At 48.6% G+C, this 18,302-nt stretch overlaps 5 protein-coding genes across 5 annotated transcripts; 2 read left to right on the forward strand and 3 right to left on the reverse strand.

Annotated features, from left to right (window-relative positions):
* Positions 1 to 826: 826 nt before the first annotated feature.
* EsH8_I_001499 (uncharacterized protein) lies at positions 827 to 1,060 on the reverse strand (the record flags this gene model as incomplete). The annotated part of the gene is made up of 1 exon (XM_083268912.1): positions 827 to 1,060. One exon carries the CDS (start codon positions 1,058 to 1,060, stop codon positions 827 to 829), a length of 234 nt encoding a protein of 77 aa, XP_083119350.1.
* A 3,142-nt stretch (positions 1,061 to 4,202) lies between these two features.
* Positions 4,203 to 7,948, forward strand: EsH8_I_001500 (uncharacterized protein; the record flags this gene model as incomplete). Its single annotated transcript, XM_083268913.1, has 7 exons — positions 4,203 to 6,164; positions 6,211 to 6,266; positions 6,320 to 6,452; positions 6,507 to 7,016; positions 7,071 to 7,382; positions 7,435 to 7,533; positions 7,592 to 7,948. The coding sequence occupies 7 exons, from the start codon at positions 4,203 to 4,205 to the stop codon at positions 7,946 to 7,948; spliced, it is 3,429 nt and encodes a 1,142-aa protein (XP_083119351.1).
* Positions 7,949 to 8,713: 765 nt separating this feature from the next.
* EsH8_I_001501 (NAD-dependent succinate-semialdehyde dehydrogenase) lies at positions 8,714 to 10,255 on the forward strand (the record flags this gene model as incomplete). The annotated part of the gene is made up of 2 exons (XM_083268914.1): positions 8,714 to 10,083; positions 10,144 to 10,255. 2 exons carry the CDS (start codon positions 8,714 to 8,716, stop codon positions 10,253 to 10,255), a joined length of 1,482 nt encoding a protein of 493 aa, XP_083119352.1.
* Positions 10,256 to 10,482: 227 nt separating this feature from the next.
* On the reverse strand, positions 10,483 to 11,586 carry EsH8_I_001502 (CVNH domain-containing protein; the record flags this gene model as incomplete). Its single annotated transcript, XM_083268915.1, has 1 exon — positions 10,483 to 11,586. One exon carries the CDS (start codon positions 11,584 to 11,586, stop codon positions 10,483 to 10,485), a length of 1,104 nt encoding a protein of 367 aa, XP_083119353.1.
* Positions 11,587 to 13,658: 2,072 nt separating this feature from the next.
* Positions 13,659 to 15,330, reverse strand: EsH8_I_001503 (uncharacterized protein; the record flags this gene model as incomplete). The annotated part of the gene is made up of 3 exons (XM_083268916.1): positions 13,659 to 13,942; positions 14,007 to 14,862; positions 14,920 to 15,330. The coding sequence occupies 3 exons, from the start codon at positions 15,328 to 15,330 to the stop codon at positions 13,659 to 13,661; spliced, it is 1,551 nt and encodes a 516-aa protein (XP_083119354.1).
* Positions 15,331 to 18,302: the final 2,972 nt, after the last annotated feature.

The following is an 18,302-nucleotide window of genomic DNA, read 5'->3' on the forward strand; positions in this document are numbered from 1 at the left end:
AAGGCCAAGATCCAGTGTATGACCGCTGTACTCCTTTCCGAATTCGTGGCAGCTTTAGATCAACGCCATACGTTGTTAACACCAACATGGAGCTGACAGAATGCCAACCACATATAGATACAACTACTTGTATACGTCATACTAATCACTCGTGTTGCCCACTTAACTGAGAACTCTTGGTGCCTCGCCTCGTCACTGATTGTTTACAACGTAGACCACTGGGCGGGCGACATGGTCCAACTGGCGGGACATGGCTCAAGAAGGACGGTTTTATCACGTCATCTCTCCCGGACGGCTTCGATCACGAGCCTTCCTGGCGATTCTTTGGTCTCTTTTGCAAGCTTGAAGCGAGACCGTTATTGCAAGCTACAGCACCATCAGTTTGCCTAAGATCATCATAATTAGGGCCTACTCTGCAAGGTCACATGCAACACCGGCATTCACGCGGCAGCAGCTACAGGGAAGCTTCGGGAAAGGTTGAGATGAAAATGCTTTGATTATGACGTAAGGTACTTTAAGTTCCGCTTCTTACGGAACAAGACTGAAAATGCTGTCTTTCAGGTGGGTGATCTAACCGAACATGAAGAACATGAGCAAGTGTACAATTTAGGTGCTTTTTGTTAATTTTGGTCCCGAAGAAACCGATGTTTCATAGAAGTCGTCTGTAATTCCTGAATAAAGTAGGCTATGAAAAAAAACACCCATGTTTACTCGTGATGGTACAAAATCCCGACCTACCAGTGTCGTTTCACCCGCTATATGGTACAAATCTTAATCGTGTCCAGTCCGTTTCGCTCTAGCTTTGTAAAATGAAAATCATCTGCATTTAGCAGTGGCCCCTGCGACGACCGCCCCAACCGCCACCGTAGCCGCGTCCTCCTCCGAAGCCGCCTCCAAAGCCGCCACCGTAGCCGGCTCGGGGCCCGCAAGGTCGGGGCCCACCCATCATTCCGCCGCCGTGGCCGTGGTGGTGGTGGGTCTGGACAACAGCGGGACGAGGTCCGCCCATCATGCCGCCACCGCCGGCATAAGTTCTGCGTCTGGAGCCGCCAAAGCACATTGTGTAGGTTTTATCGGGTGATGTTTTGTTCTGTAGGTGCTGTGTGGCGTTCTTGTCTGAGGTCTTGTGGTAGGTGACCTGCTGTTATTCTTGTGTGGTAGAGGTAGAGATTTTGGTTTTCGTTGGTTGTTTGTTTTTCTAGTCAGGTTGGTTGAAGGTTAAGTGTACTGAGAGGTCTCTTTTCAATTGAGGGTCGGTCTAATTGTGTTGTTTGAATGGTGTTCGCAATGGTGGTTGTGATTGGAAGTGGTATATTATGCGGTTTCTACGGGAGAAGCATTCTAGATTTATATAGACTTATCCTCAGACAGGTACAGTATAAGAATTCAGGACCCTCCCTACGTGCGTCATTTCGTTTTGTCGGATGAGCGCTAAGACGCCAACCGCCTGGGTCGGCACTACGACGAAAAGCTAACTTGGCTCATGTCATGAGGGGCCGCGCAATCGGCTCCGCACAGAATCTGGACCAACGTCACTGTGAGCGGCGAACAAGTCGCCCAGCGGCACCTGCACCCTACGATGAGATTCAAGGTTCATCCCGATAACCCGATTGTGGCTCTTCCACACTAAGCCACAGCGCATTGAATACCAATTATCACCGCAGCTTTCTGCTCGGTCGACGCTGAGCCACAATGCAGTCGTAAAGATTTGGCGCTGCCGTACTTACGGCACTTTGTCGCCACTCTCGACAGCCTGTGCGGGTCCGCCGAGCTTCGTGGTTGTGTGGCCAATTGGGACGGTCGTTCTTGGGGGCCGGCATGTTGGTGCCGCAGGTGGTGTGCCAGATGCACCGATAGGGCTTGGTGCCTTGGCCGACGTCTGTTCTTTTGATGATGTAGATTCTTTAGCTGCAGAACCAGTCGGATTTTGGGTTTGTTATGAGGCAAGGCGGGTGCATGAAGCTGTCCGGCGACTTGGCTTTCACCATCTTCTGAGCCTCGATCTGTCGAATTGTTCCAGACCAAGAGTCTAACACCGCACGGAGGAAATGAGAGCACAATTGATGCTTGGCGGTCTATTCAGGGTCTTTCAAAGAGAGAGTTTGGCGGGCCCAGAGTGACCCTTACCCCTCATACTTACTAGATGACGCAGGATGAGAAGTTATCCAAGCCATGACTCCCAGTTGCGATCTCCATCTCCTATTTGGGCGTGAGAGTACTTGGAAACGTGGCGAGGTCGTATTTGCTTGTCATAGAAACTCTTTAGCCTATGGTGCATTTCCCTAGCATGGAATCAACTCAATAGGAGTTCACACCAAATGTTCAACAATCCATCTGGCCTCTAAGCATGTAAGCTACTTAAGATAACATATTCGTCATGTCAAAACTGGAAGCCTTTTGTTCATCTGCCTACTTCAAGCAATTGTTTCCAATAGTTTCTTTTCAGAACGTACGCTGAGGTCAAATGTTCGTTGTTCAAAATAAACTTCCACAACCAATAAGTCGTCACGCCTTGGATACTTGCAGTCCACCTTGTACACATTGAACGATGCCTACCAACGCTCCCAACACCAAAACAAGAATCGCGAGCCAGAAGGTACACCACACAACCCGGTTTCGCCGATCGTACCACCACTGGGAAATGGTCCGGGGAGTTGCGTCGTCGTATGCTTGCTTCAGAACGACTAGACGGTTTCTCCAGAACTTAAATCTTTCTATCCGTCGAGCCTCTGCTGGCAGTGTCCCACAGGCACCAAGTCTTGAGTCAATTCTGGTGCATGGTTGTTTGGAAAGAAGATTCTGGAGCCATGACCACCGTCGACGCTTGAAGCGGCCAAAGCCTCCGAACTCCGACTCGGGAAAGATCAATGCCAAAGTCTCAAGAGTCTCTTCCAAAAACCCTTCCGGGAACATCGAACTAATCAGCAGTTATGTCAGGCTTCCAACCAAAGTATTTTTTCTATCGGTTTGACGAACCTTCGGTGGCATTCAAGAAAGGATGCATGATGAAAAATTAACACTTTCATGTTGTTTTCTTCCTCAATTAACAGAAGGTGGTCAGCTAGGTTGTCGGTCAACTCGATCGCAATGCCCCCAATTGCAACCAGACTCCAGGCATTGAATGTTCTGGGAAGCCGTACTCCTTCAATTCCCAGTGGGGCGTCTTCCTCAAGATAGGTCTGAATGAAGTCTTTCAGACAACCTTCTTTCCAAGATAAGTGACGCCGGGGAAGCATTTCTCCCATAACCGGTCCAAATCTGAGCATCAGAAGAATTCGAAGAGCGAGGTTGATCGTGTTGTCGCGCGTCCGCTCACTTGACTCTGTGTTGTTACTTTGCTCGAGATACATAGACATTTCGTGTCGCGTCATTGATTCTGCCACCGAAAGGTACAAAATGAATTCCTTGAGCTCCTGAGATGTGTTCAATGCCATATGAAGTCCATTTTGGTATCCAGCGGCAATGCTCCACTGCTGGTAGCAATAATCTTCATAGGCAGCTTGGCCACAAGGTGAGCCAGTCAATAGTCTCCCGTGCTGGATTGTACATGGGTCGATAACGGGTCGCTGCCAGGTAATACTGACAAGATTTCTGGTGTCGGCTTGGGTTAACTCAATCATACTCGGGTCACGCTTGCAACAGGCGATGATCGCAGCAAATGTTCCTATGCTGTACGCAACCTTGCTTCAGTCTTTAACATGACATCTTATCAGTGGGATACATATTGCGCTTATTTGATATTCCTTAGCCATGAGTAAGCCGGAAAACAACATGCCGTGATGGAATTTTTGATCCTGTAGTTAGTGCCGACGCCTTTTTTACAATTCAGTACTCAACGACCCCAGTCGGGCGTCAGGCATCTTGCACTAAATCGCCTTGCATCAGCAGTTCCATGGAGGGGAGCGAATAACATCGCCGCATTAGTTTGCCTCACTGAAAAAACCGGTCGATTGTGCAACCCCAAAAAATGAATGTAATGGGCCGCGCCCAATTTGTTAGTCTGTGATTTGTCTTGGGGATTTCTAATGCGCTTCCGTTCAAACCACTGCCGCTCCCCCCAACTTTATTCGTCTTTCTTTCTATCAATCCCACAGTTGTCATCTTTCCATAACTCTTGCTTCCCCACAGCGTTAGCTAGAGCGAAGTTGCAAACACTAGTGCAGTGTTACTGGGCTCAGGCAAACGGTCCCTGAATCGGCAAGATGCCCCTCTTCAAACGCCTACGATGGGAAAACCCTCAGGAATCCTGTGGTCCAGAAATAACGACGAATTCCTTACGCCATGGTGAAAAAGCCTGGTTCGCAGTCGGTCTCGTCCTGGAGAAGTTTGAAAATGAAATAGAGCACAGCGTTACTATTGTGTTGAGTAACATCGGATGCGAACATGCCAACCTTTATGTCCGGGTCTACATGATCGGTAAATCGCAGCTTGTCTCACGTCCAGTGATAATGGTTTGCTGCCTGAACAATGGCGTCAGGGCCCTTGCAAAAGACGCGTTGCGCGGGAGCCACATACGGCAAACCTATTCACAGTTTGACATTGGTTCAGTTGCGCGGCCATTGGAGCAACCTCTTTCAGCAAGGGCCTTTGCTGGTGGAATGGATTATTTGGATGCCATATCATTCAAGACCCCCAACGACGCCGTATTTTCTTCATCCGTATCACCAATCATGGGAAGACACCTCTTCAGGCCCGGGGACAACAGCGACTTGACACTCTGGGCAACTGGAGGAGTGTTGCTTCAAATTGAAGACACATATTATCAGCTCACTACCGAACATGTTAGTTCCGATCATTTAGAAGATGACGAGGAAGGCCTGGATACAAGTTCCGATGCAGATTTATGCTCCATCGACGGGGCTGACGACGAAGACGGAGATGAAGACGAAACTTCCCAAACTGACCTTGATGTTCTAAGCCACGGAAGCGCCACACCCGAGCCTAGCCTCGTATCACCCAGTTTCATATCACTGGAGCAATCAAATGGAAGGGCTTGGGAAGATGAGAGCTCGATCGACGGGTCAGACACTGAGCACGAATACACAACGTTCTCACCGCCAAAACCAGTCGGCAACTTTGATACTTTCAATACCCCTGGTACATCATTGGGAAGCAGATATCATCATATCCCATCAGCAAAATCTCAATCCTTACCAAATGACACCAGTCTTGTCAAAATTGGAATGATATCCATCAAAGCAAGCGAAGGTTCTTGTCCTGGTTTGGATTATTCCTTAATTGTGACGGAACCTCCAGGCGTTACCGATCTTATCAATGGAGTTATTCTCTCTCGCGAAGCTGGGCAGAAATTTCTCGGTGTTTTGAAAGTGGCAGCAAGGGAACCCCAAGAGAAGCCAATATTCCTTGTTTCGGATTCCAGTTGTGTAATGAGAGGCACTCTTCTTCCTGGGACGACACTATTTCGAAGAAAAGATCTCAAATCCTTTCAGAGGCTACAGATCGTACAACTCGAGGGCGCCGTGGCTGAAGGAGATTGCGGGGCCACAGTCATTGATCAAGTCACTGGTGCTTTTTACGGGCACTTGGTGAGAGGGTGCCCAGGCATAGGAACTGCATATATAGTTCCGGCCATGGAAATATTTCAAGACCTTCTTTCCAGGGGCTTTCTTGCAAGGCTAGCATCATTCAACAACAACAAGCCAAGACCCGAAGGACGGTACGGTAGCTCTCAGTCCCGACTCAGCAACCACTCAAGTCCCCAGTCTACACTAACACCAGGACTTCAATCTCTTTCGCAAAGCCAAAAACAAGAACCAGAGAGTCGTGTTTCAAGTTGGTCCAAGGAATTCTCGGCTACAATTCCTCGAAGATCAAACTCGAGTGAATGGCCAGACATATTTACTTCAAGAAGAGATGTTAGTCTACTTTGGCTGAACAGTTCCTTTTTCCAGGAGTTTCAAGACACTCCAAGCGATGACTTCTGGGACGCGTTCCTCGGATCAACAGCTATGAGCAGCACATCTTTCCATCGATCCAGTGAACTCCGCCTCTTTTGTCACAATGCAACAGTCGACGCTTTAGAGTCACAGCAACACCAAAAGCCCACAATTTGGCTTGATCAACGGGAGTTCAAGAGCCTTCGTGCTAGGCCTTTCCAAGGTATACTATCTGCAGGTCAACTAGTTACCGAACTAAGGAGAAATGTGAGCAGTGTGGCCTGTTAGTTTTTGAAAATACTAAGTCTTCTAGCGATACGAACCAACCTCACAGAAGGTAAATAAGATTGATGCGGACAAGCGTTTAATGTGAGTACATTGTAACGAAGTGCATGTGCTACATTCTGACTCTCGCTCTTTAGTTATGTTTCAGACCTGGATGAGTGGACAGCGCTTGCTCTAGCCATAACGTGTTCTGAGCCGGAAACCAAAGCTTTGAGCGACATTTTATACAAACACATAGCACTCAAGCCCTCGTTTGGGGTCTCAATCTCAGTCAGTTTCGACAGCCTGAATTCTTTAGGATAACTGCCTAACAAGGACCTGTAGACAAGAGCATGCAAAACATTCCTCCTAGAATTCAATCTACCGTTCTTCACATGGAGGAAGCATGATCAGCCGGTTCGCGACCATCGCCATAACCCAGAAGGCAAACCTTTACGACGATCTTTGAATCTCAAGGACTTCTTTCCAAAGCACTTTGACCTCAAAAAACCTACCACCCGCCGGTCCCTCCACGAGGTCTCCGCTCATTACTTCCTCCATGAAGCCCAATTTTCATGTTCGGTCGTGGGCATTGATGAAACGCGATGGACCGCATATTTCTTTGAGGACGCATTTTTCGGATCTCGCGATGATTCAATGTCATTGATCGATTATGAATCAGATGCAAAGGACGGAATAATTCTAGATCCCTTGGTTCTCGGATCTCTCGAGGCTCACACATCCATATGGTCACCTCGAGATTACTTTCTCGCTGTTCTCAACATTCGCTTCAAACAAGTCGCGGAAGAATGGACCCACATGACCTCACAGCTTGAGAAAGCAGTCTTCGATCAGGTAAATTGGCCCACTATAGACTGTTTGTTCAACTTCCTCTAACTCACCATGCAGGTATCATCTCGAAATATAATCTCGCACTTCGAGCAAGACCAGGATGCAGAGTTCGGCAAAATCTCCACTTCTCTGACTCTTACAACTTGGCTCATGGCGCACCTGGTTCAAACAGTCTCGAACATCCTGGATGCGTGGTCTTCATTCGAAAAGCATCAACTTACTGCTTTTTTCGATGATTCACACCCAGATCAGGCATCCGCAAACCGGCCGCATGTAATTGACGACATAAGAGGATCGGTTTCCAGGCTAAGAGATTGTCATCGAACAATCAACAACTTGAATGATACGTGCAAAAACAGTTTCGATTTAGTAAGACACTCCCTCTTTAACTTACTCCAATACTCTCTCTGACAGGCAGTAGGTCCAACGAGAACTGATTGCAGCGCAAATCCGAGGAGCCACCCCCCTACCAGAAGTTCCTACAAGTAACTCACTTCAGACACTTACTTTTATTGCATTTGTAAGAGTCAGCATTCAAAGAAACTGCAATACTTTACTAACCTAATTTGTTCTTTTAGCTCTTTCTTCCCTTGTCTTTGACTGCCACCCTGTTCAGCATGGACAGCCAGGCGATTATATTTCAGCCTTCGCCGAAGGCGTTTGTTGTTTTGGCATCTTCCATCACGGTGGCTATGCTCATTTACGTGATGATGGCCAACAAGTACTTCGGGCCTGTGTTACGGTGGACTAGACGAATCTTCCATTACATGGGCGCGAAAGTTGTACGTCTGTTGGGTTCTATGGGACTCTTGCGCGAGCGACTATATGATCCTGAACCGGAGTTGCAGGGATGGGCGTATCAACCAGAGCCCGGGCATCGTCCTACGTCTGATTCGCATTTGCCATCAATGATTCTTCGGAGACCCCGCCGTTAGTAACGGCTCTGAGCACTCGATCTGAAAATCCTACTACCATCTGATAAGGAATTATGTTTGAGATACTGCGCATTAGAGATGTTGATGAGGCGAGCTGTTTGTCAGGTCGAGGGGTTCCTGCTTGGCTGCAGGTGCTGACTTCAAGTTTTCCATTGTTATTGGTCTCAGGTTCAAATTACAGCTCACAGATACGTATCGATTTGTGCAAAGAAATTGTGCCATGTTTGGTTACGCCTGTAATACGAAACAGCCTGATTTTCACAAGGAAAACTTATTCCAGACTTGGTTGGATGAACAAACCCGACAGCGCTTCGGCCAGGAAAGTTTGGGAATGTTCGACTTCATATTAAGAGAGATTCAACATGCGCCTAGTCTATAACTCGTGATTTGGATTGATAGGAGAAGGGACTAGCGACTTCGGCCCCTGAATGGCTTCGGGGTTTTATTCTCGGGAGCGAATTTCGGAATAGATCCCCGGTCATCCCTACTCTTATCTCCCACTTCCCCGCTTCCAGCTTATCATACAATGAGACATGCATGCCACCCAACTATGGCACCCCTTGAACCTCCGGGGCCAATTTATTATGTCAATGGAATGATGATGGCTGTAGCAATGCACCGTTATCGGTGCCACTGAGACGATAAAGATGCACAGGGTCAAGCACACGTGAGATTGCAGTCCAATACAACGGCCACTCTACACCACATCTAAGATTACCGCCAAAATTTGTCTTCCATATGTCAGGACTCACTAAGCTTTCTGCCATGTCTTCATTTGCATCTTCTTTGAAAGATCCCAGTCTCTTTGTCGAGAAATCATACATCAACGGAGAATGGGTGTTGTCCGCATCAAACAATTCCTTCCGGGTGCTGAATCCGGCCTCGGAGGAACTGATCGGAACATGTCCCGAGTCCAACATCACCGACCTGAATAAATCCATTGAGGCTGCAGCCAAAGCTTTCTCGGCATGGAAAGCAACATCAGGCCGCCAGCGAGGTCGCATCATCGGGCGAATCTTCAATCTCTTGGTTGAGAATAAAGAAGACCTTGGCAAAATCATCACCGCCGAGAATGGCAAGTCAAAGGGAGACGCCGAGGGAGAGGTTCTGTTTGGAGCCAGTTTTTTCGAATGGTTCGGCGAGGAGGCCCCTCGAATCTACGGAGACGTTATACCTCACAGCAACGCTACCTACAGAACCCGCGTTGTCAAGGAACCGATTGGCGTGTGCGGCTTGATTGTGCCCTGGAACTTTCCTCTGGCAATGGGAGCCCGCAAAGTTGCAGCAGCTCTTGCAGCCGGCTGCACTGTTGTTATGAAATCAGATGGATTGACGCCTTTCTCCTCCAACGCCTTGGCTGTTTTGTGTGAGCGCGCCGGAGTGCCACCGGGGGTCTTCAACGTGGTCACGGCTTTGGAAAACACCCCGCAGCTAGGGCTTGCTCTGTGTGAGTCGGAAACAGTAAAGAAGATTTCGTTTACGGGCTCGACTCGGGTTGGCAAGCTGTTGATGCAGCAATCGAGCAGCACATTGAAGAAGTTGAGCCTAGAGTTGGGGGGCAACGCACCCTTCATTGTGTTCGATGACGCCGACTTGGATATTGCCATTTCCAGCGTCCTCGTTTCCAAGTTCAAAGTAACCGGTCAGACTTGCGTGTGCGCTAACCGCATATTTGTCCAAGAGGGAATCTACGAGAAATTTAGCCAGAGGCTTATTGAGGAAGTCAAGAAATTCCGCGTCGGCCATGGGACCGACGCATCGGTTACCCATGGGCCCATGACCAACGGTATTGGGAAGGTGGAGGAGCACATCAAAGATGCCGTCACCAAGAACGCCAAAGTTTTACTGGGCGGTGACCGACTTCCTTCGATGGGAAAGAATTTCTTCGAACTCACCATATTGGGTGATGTCGACGACACGATGAAGGTGACACAGGAGGAGATCTTCGGACCGCTTGCAGCCTTGACGAAGTTCTCCACGGAGGAGGAAGTGATTGAGAGGGCAAACCAGTCGAAAGTAGGACTGGCCTCCTACATTATCACGAACGACTTAAGCAGGTCTCATCGTGTGTCGGAGAGCTTGGAGTTTGGTATGGTTGCGATCAACACCGGCGTGATATCAGACGCTTCTGCACCGTGAGTAATAATACCTACGTTGGTTTACAAATACTTGGAATGCACGCTGACCATAACCAGATTTGGAGGCATAAAACAGTCTGGCTTCGGTCGCGAAGGAAGCAAGTATGGTCTTGAGGATTACCTGACCATCAAAATGATTGTCACCGGAGGCATAAAATCGCATCTCTGAAGATATGCGTATTTTGTCTTTCACAGTATAGTTGGGTTTATGAGCGCATCATGACGGCGCTTTTCTGACAACATCACTTCAAAGTAATGGGTATTGATCGAATAAGCGCACCATAAAAAAGTTGCATCAGTTCCAAATGACCTTAAAATAGTCGAATATATTTCGACGGTCGCTAGCATTCAATTTCATCCGCTTTTACATGTTTACGCCATTTTTGTCGGCTTCCTTCAAACCAGGTGCAAGGTGCCGTTGTTGTTTCCTATTCTCTCATCCAAGTTGATCGAGCTCCTGACCCATTGTCCGTTGCGAGACAGCTCCGCCTCCAGTATTTGACCACCCTGCACCAGGCGAGCGTCCCGGGCTGATGCGCCGAAGTTACCGCCAGAGTTTCCTCCGCGGCCTGGAACTTGAAGAACCTGTCCGGGCCAAATCTGGTCGGGGTTCGGGATGTTGTTGTGTCTGGCAATCTCCTCGAATCCAACATTGAATCTCGCCGCGATGTTCCGCAGGGTGTCACCCTGCTGAACAGTGACAGTGTTATCGCCGCCGCCACCACCACCCGAAGACCAACGGAAGCTACCTTGGTCGTTCTCAAGGATCCTATTCAGGCTGATGACGCTATCCTGCCATTCGCCGTCCCTCCGCCTGCATGACGCGTGGAGGTTGTACTCTCCATGAGCGTCAAGACGGATATCACGTGCAGAGCCGGTGAATCCGCCGGCATAGTTGCCGCTTCGGGGCTTGTCATCGTGGTGACCGCCGTGGTGACCACCGTGGTGCTCCTCCGGCCGGTCGTGGGGCCGGTCATGGTCGTTCTTGTGCTCATTCTTCTTCTCCTCGTCGCGCTTGTCCTTCCAATCAGACACTCCATCCTGGAGCTTATGACCTGCAAAAGCGCCTGCAACAGCACCGATGAAGGTGCTAGTCTTGCTGTGGCCGAAGTTGCCGCCAACCTTGTGGCCGCCGAAAGCGCCGGCAGCGCCGCCGGCCAATGCACCCGTTAGACCACGTTCGCCGTCTTCGCCTTCCGGGCCGCCAGATCCAGGCGGGCCGTCATTGCGGTAGCCCTGGTTGTAGTTGTCCTGCTGATTTTGATAGGGAGGTGGCGAGAAGTTTTGTTGGTGATGCTGAGGAGGCTGGCCATATCCCTGCTCTCCGTGCTGGGAGTACTGTTGGTGCTGGGGTTCAGGGCGTCCTTGTGAGTAGTAGGAGTTGGCTTCGCCAGGACCGCCCTGCTGGTAACCCCCCTGTTGTTGGTAGCCACCTTGCTGGTAACCACCACCCTGCTGGTAGCCGCCGTTGTAGCCGCCGTTGTTGTTGTAGTGGCTCATGATGTAGCGATGTGAAAGTAACTCCGGTTTGGTGTTTGCAGGTAATATCTTAGATCTGATGCTATGAAGCCCGTCATGAATGTGCGGGGAAATGAAAGTTATATAAACTTCTTTGAGCCTCCAATAATGGGTCGACCGAAGCTTAAGATACCTAACAATACTTACACCGCCGCCATTGTGGGGAGAGGCTTATGAAAGTCTCGACTCAGACGGTCCGCGCGTTTCCTCATTTAGGTCCAATCGGGAACACCGCGTCAAGGTTTATGGCCCACCCGCTCAGGCACAGCCCCGGATATCGGCACGGCTTCTGGTCTGTCAATCCAGGTGTTCGTGTCTCGGCACTCTCGGGCCCCTGCCACGTAGCTTCTTTTGAGGTTCTGAAAGCGTATGAGCGAGCCAAACAGAGTGGAACGGAGGCAGATGGAGCCAAACAATGCCTGCCACAAAGTCCATGAATGCCCCATGGCCCCCAACAGCGCCACGATGAGCTCTCCAAGCTGGGATGGCGAGACCCTTTTACCGCCTGGACCCCTTCCCCGCACAGTGGCTGAGGGTATGGCGTCAGGCAACCTTGGAAGGTAATATCCGATGTTCTTCACAGAGATATCAGCTGATGAGTTGTGGCAATGGAAGCCGCAGCAGGCGTCAAGAATGCAATGTTTGGCGTAATAGGTGCACGGAATAGGCGATGGATTCGTAAATCAATGGCCCGCGTACAGCAAGTCTGGTTTCGGAAGTCCATCGGTGCAAAAGATATACGAGACATAACATAACATTGAAGTGGACTGGACCTGCGGGTTGCGTAGCGACCAGCCGAGTTTCAAATCGACCCTCACCATGTGCGCTAATCGTCTGCGGAGGTCCACTCCATTCTCCTTAACCGCCATCGCGTCTTCGTGTTGGTCAATCACTGTGCGGATACAAACCAGATCGGCACGCTCGGGCTTGGCAAATCCAATCCGCTTAATGATCTCGCACCCGCAGAAAGGACAGGTCGCGATGACCGACATAGTGTAGCAACTATGAAAAAAAAACCCATACTGATCTTCTATCGCTTTGGAAGGAAAATTGCGTGGTTGTAAATGTTCACTCTCAAGAGCCAGATCAAGGCAATCCGAATCCTATAGAGTTCGAGGTAGAATTTCGAGCATTCAGGATGATTGGCAAGAGGCTGAGATGCTTGGCGTAGGTGAGGCATGACGATATGAACCACCAGCGTTCGGCCAGTGATTTATGAATTCGCTCTTCAAGTCAGCTTGCGTTCATCACGGCATTAGGGCTGGGCAATGAGAATAAGCATGCAAATAATTATACAAGCTTACGACGTCAGCGCAACGATAGAACTACCTCTCAGCTTTCAAAGCGGCAGGCAGATTGAGTGTCAGTGCAACAAACAGAGGGTAAATGGGCGCGCATTTCTTCTTACACTTGCACGAAATGTTGGATACACTGGGGAAGGGGGCTGCAATCTTCAGCACACGTTTCTAGCCAAACACTGTAGTACATTTATTTCTGCATCTAGAACTTGAATACAAACTTTGGAATAGCCATCCAAACACTACAGGTTATTGCTATTCACCTTTGTTGTCCACGGCCGATTTATATGGTCGATTCAAAGCCATTAGACGCCATTGATCTTGAATAACATGATGCTCAAGAACAACTCCGTCTTGTCTCTGAATTGCGGACGCAGTTACGGCCCGTGCGGAAGTGGTAGGCTGCTATTGTTTGGCCTAACTCGGTATAAACAACAGGGATCAACATCCCTTTCTTTTCCATTTTCCAGAGATGCTAGACAATTTTGAGTATTTTGGTAGCATCGGTATTCCGCCCAATTACTTTATGCGCCACAGATGAAGTCTTCAACTCCGGAGGATGCCATGTGCAAAATTGAACAGTTGATTTGATTTGGTGAATCCTTCGTTCTCTAATTCTTGCTTCTTCGAATTAGGCTTGGGTTCACACAATGATACACGAAAATGAGTCAGCGCCGTCCAAACCCAATGCTAATAGTAAAAGTTTCACATCCTTAGTCTCATCATTCCTAACATTTCGAGTCATTACCAAGATGGCTACCATCCCGTATTGTAGTACCCATCCCATGTCTGATGATGCTGAATATGAGGTTGTTGCATGTGGATCGGTTGATACCCAGGGTTCTGCCACATTGTTGATGGCTGGGCCTGGGCCGAAGTCACCGGAGTAGATATAGTTGTCGCTATCGACATGGTTGAGGGATGTTTCATGTCGTAGACTGTGTCGAGAAGAGGAACTCCCATATTGGGGTCGGTTGGGATTATATGTTTCGCCTGGTAATCAGCAGGCATGTGGCCTGATAAGCCATCTTCTAATCCGACTAACAAAGATGGTTAGTAGCTAAACTCAAGAAATGAGTATTCTCAAAAGGAGAATCAACTTACAAATCAAGATGTAGAACAACTCAGCTATAATCGGCACCCACGCTGCGAGAGCAAGGACCTGCCCAAACGTCCACTTGTCATTCTTATCCAGGCCACCAGCTGCATCGATGATCTTCTGTCGGAAATGGGTAAAGTAACCCAGAATTCCCCACATAATTAAGAGATTGATCCAAGCGACCAGAAGCCGCCAGATGGATCTCCATCTCTTTACCCAAGGCTGTTCAACCACTCCAGGAAGCTTGAATCCAGTCGTGACGAAGACAGTCAAAATTAGCCACAATACTGGCAGCCCTATAATTAGGAATTGCGTGGCCTTGACGAATTGCCAGTACTGCGAACCTCGCTGATCGCAATCAAAGTTCTGGCGACCACTCTTGCGTAGCGAGTAGTCGATCTCAGCACGAGGCGCGAGGTACACCACAGTAACACTGAGTCCCCATAGAAGAAAGAGAACTGAACGATGCAGCCACTTTCGATGGCCATCATGCTTAGCCAATGCATAAAGCAACATGACCGGGAATACCGAGAAGTTGGACGCAATCAGAGCCAGAGCCATTTCGTAAATCGCATCTGCCGATGGCAGATCAGGGTTTGTTTCCGACCTTTCCTTGACGTTTGTGGCGCTAGAGTAAACAGAGGCCCCCAACATTGCCACTGATATCAACATAGCACCGCTGAGGAACATGTCCAGGGACCCACGGAACGAATCAAGAATGCGGCCCCCGGTCCCTTGTTTTTGCTTTGGTCCAGGTTTCTCGTAGATGTTCTTGTTGAAGTGTCGGCGCACTTGGTGAATAGTGAAGGCGACGAGGTATGTCGTCGCGAGAATTGCCTCCAGGTAGTAGGAGACTACAACCTACGCATTGTTAGCTTTTACTGTTAAGTTCTAGTCATCATCCCACACACCACTTACTCCGATTCCACAAAGATCCTGGTTCCCTGTATACCCTACCGCTTTACAGAACTCTGCCTGGCAGACTTCCTTTGGACCGTAGACAACAGTTTCGTTAAAATTAGAGCTGAAAAGCCAGTATGTTGGCTGAGGTGAATCTTCGGGGTACGGTGTGTGGTACACGTTGTATGCAAACCACTTGGCCACTTCAGCGAATGTGGTTCGGTATCCATCGGGCATGGCTGTAGAAAATAGATTCATTGATAACTCAACACTCATGCCTCGGGTATGTTTAGGGTCCCATGAGTCCGGCTGGAGCATTGCACCCAGCCATTGCCCCCATGCAGTGCAGTTGTTCGTGAAGTTGAGCTGCTCCCAGGTCAGGTTCCCTGGGACCCAGAGGTCCATTTCCAAGGTGTCACTGTAGCCCATTGCGAGACAGCCGCTTCAAAATGCCCTGCTTGGCGGCTCCTTCTTCCTGAATAAGTGACAGTAGTTGGTGAAATGAAAGTTTAAGAGTAGCAGACGACACACAGCTTGATGGAGCGGGGGCACAGAGACATTATTAAGGCTAGCTAGCATTCCAAGAGGTGCGACTTCGGCTTCAAATTCCCCGGCAATCCCTCTCTTCCTCAGCCGCACGCTATTTCTTTATCGCGAATTTCTTGGAAGGCTTGTGACATGGGGTCGGTTGGATGCAGCTGAGCGCCTAGGCTGACGGCTAAGACAAAAGGGAACGAATAATCGCGACTAACATCCTGTGGTGCAGTTACTAGCGTAAGCCACAACCCAAAAAAACCTTACGAGTTTCCCGACCTTGCTTGTTTTTATTTTTATATTTTTAAATAAGGCTGACCATTTACAGCTCGTTGAAACAGCCATCCCGCGTTCAAAGACTCCGGTATTGGGGGCTGGGCCGCAAAACTGGTAGTTGGAGGCCTGGAACTTTGTTGGTGCCTCCGGCTTGGACTTGGTTGTCGTCCGTGTTCGATTGTAATACTAGTTGCGTGTGAGCAGTAAACACTCCATATTGGTATTGAAAGTTGCATGGCATGGCAGTTGTATTGAGCAATATGTACAGATGCCCATAAAAAAGCTGGCTAACTAAGCATCCCTTGCTGGCCACGGTGCTGACTTCGAACATGCCTCTCATAATTGTCTTTCCTTGAGAAGCCGTTACCTCTTTCTTCGGAGTACTTGCAACCTTCATATGGACAAAAGTACCGCGATGCACCCGGGAATAGCTCCGAATGTTTGGACCTATAGTGACGCCTGAGGTCTTTTCGAAAATAAAAGGCCCCGGTACAGTCGCCCATATCACATCTGAATGGCTGGGAATGTTTCAAAGCACACCGACTGCAGTTATGGATTAATACAACGCTATCATGCATGAAACGTAGGAAACATACTTCAAATGATATCGCTTTGTGTAAACACGTCCGCATTTCGGGCATCGCAGTGCACCTGCCCTTGTGTCGTCAGGTCTCTCGGTGGTGGCGTTCAGTTCGGGACCTTGCTGGTTGACATGCCCATGGTCTTTTTCGTGGTGTAGTAAGGACAGATTTGGGATATCATTCCCATCGTGTTCGGAAAATTTTGGCTCATTATCGATCTGCTCCCCATGCTCCTGGCCAGCAGGCGGAAGTAAAATTGACCTAAGACTCCAGTCATAGTCACTAAGAGGCCCGCCACTTCCGGTCTTTACCCACGTGGGATCAACAGTCTCGAAGAAGGATAAGTGATGATCAAAATCTTGACCGGTAGAGCCCTGTGGGTTTAAACTAGAAATGTAAAAGGACTACCAAATGAAAGACAAGCAATGGTAGGCCTGCTGGAAGATGTAATGGCAAGAGCAAAGATCCAATGGCCAATAACTCAAACTTTCGGAACGAGTGAAACGGTCAGCGGTAAACCCTTTCAAAGGAGCGAGTGGCTTAGCACCACATGTGCCGGCCGTGAGAGAAAGATATCAAGAACAGCGACGAATTTGAGAAGACGAGCCAGTTATATATCATCGGCAGCTCAAAATAGCCGTTATATTAACCTTGTAAATCGAAACCCCTCACCTTTTCTGATTGGTTGTTTAATGTTTGGGGTGTTACGCTTCAACTCAATACCTGTCGTCTTGCATCATTATTCTGTGCCTCTAAACTCTATATGTTGTAGGCCTCATCTGATATATGATACCAATCAGGATTCCTCCATTCCGTGCTTCTCAATATTCGGAGCCGAACCGATAATAGCTTTTCCATTATCTGGCCAAGTATAAATAGTATACTAATATGAGAGACTGGGGGTTTAAGGAGCAAACAATACTTGCATCAACAATACTTGAATAGTCACATTATGTCTGCCCTTTTCTGCTGTGAGGCTATCAAGCCGTACAAGTCTCAACGACTTGATCATGAAATGAAGTTTTCTACATTCATGCGTTGGGCTGAGTCCACAAAAGCAGCTTCACAGACTAGTCATTCCATCGACGAGACGAATGGCTGGGTCCTCGCTTATGCTGTTCAGCTTGTACGCCAAGTCAACTTCGGACCTTTGGAAAGCAAACGGTATTTTGTTTGTCTCTCTGGTCATCAGGAGCTTTGTGTGGAAGTATCTGAGGAATATCTTATTCAAGAAAACTTCCAAAAGCTTAATTCGTATGCAATGTCTTTCCTTTTCCAAGGTCACGATATAAAACTGGACATTTACCTAACACTATGAATTTCAGCTACAAGAATTTCAGATGCGACCAACATAACAGATTTTTTGAGGTCAACATATACCAAAAGGACCCAATCAATAAGCATCATTGGAGGGCAAATCTGGCTCGCCCTAGCAGCGCCATTGACTTGTAAGGCAGTTTTAAAACATGTTTTCAACATCTATGTATATTTAGGTTTATTCAGGTTTTCAGCATAATATTACTATCGCTCTTTTCTGCCTTGTTCTTAGTTTCATCTACCCACAACAAGCTCCCAGCCTTTCGAAATACGCCCAACGACGATGGCTTGCACTGTTCAGCCCCCCCTAAACCGATGAGCCGGTGCGCTTCAGGGCAGATGCATTAGCGCCGAAGACTTGTGGTGGCTGGGTGGAACTAGGGGCTCATTCTCTTGACGCCACACCTCATGATATTATCAGCGCGGGGGCCCTTAGAACTAGGCATCATTGAATCACATACCTCCATGTGAATGAACAAATTTATGCCCTTTTCCGAAATCATCTACTCAGATCTGTCTATCCAATCTGCCTACATCGCCATGGCAGGCCGCTGGCTACGACGACCGGCGACATCAGCTAGGCTGTTACTCCTAGCCAGCAGATGGCTCGTAATTCTGCCAATTGTAATCACGACATTCCTTATGCTTCCGGGTACATTCCTATTCCCAAACCGGCATAGCCCAACGACTCTC

Source organism: Colletotrichum jinshuiense, chromosome 1 (assembly GCF_051148585.1).
Source record: "Colletotrichum jinshuiense chromosome 1, complete sequence".
Taxonomy (NCBI): Eukaryota; Fungi; Ascomycota; class Sordariomycetes; order Glomerellales; family Glomerellaceae; genus Colletotrichum; species Colletotrichum jinshuiense.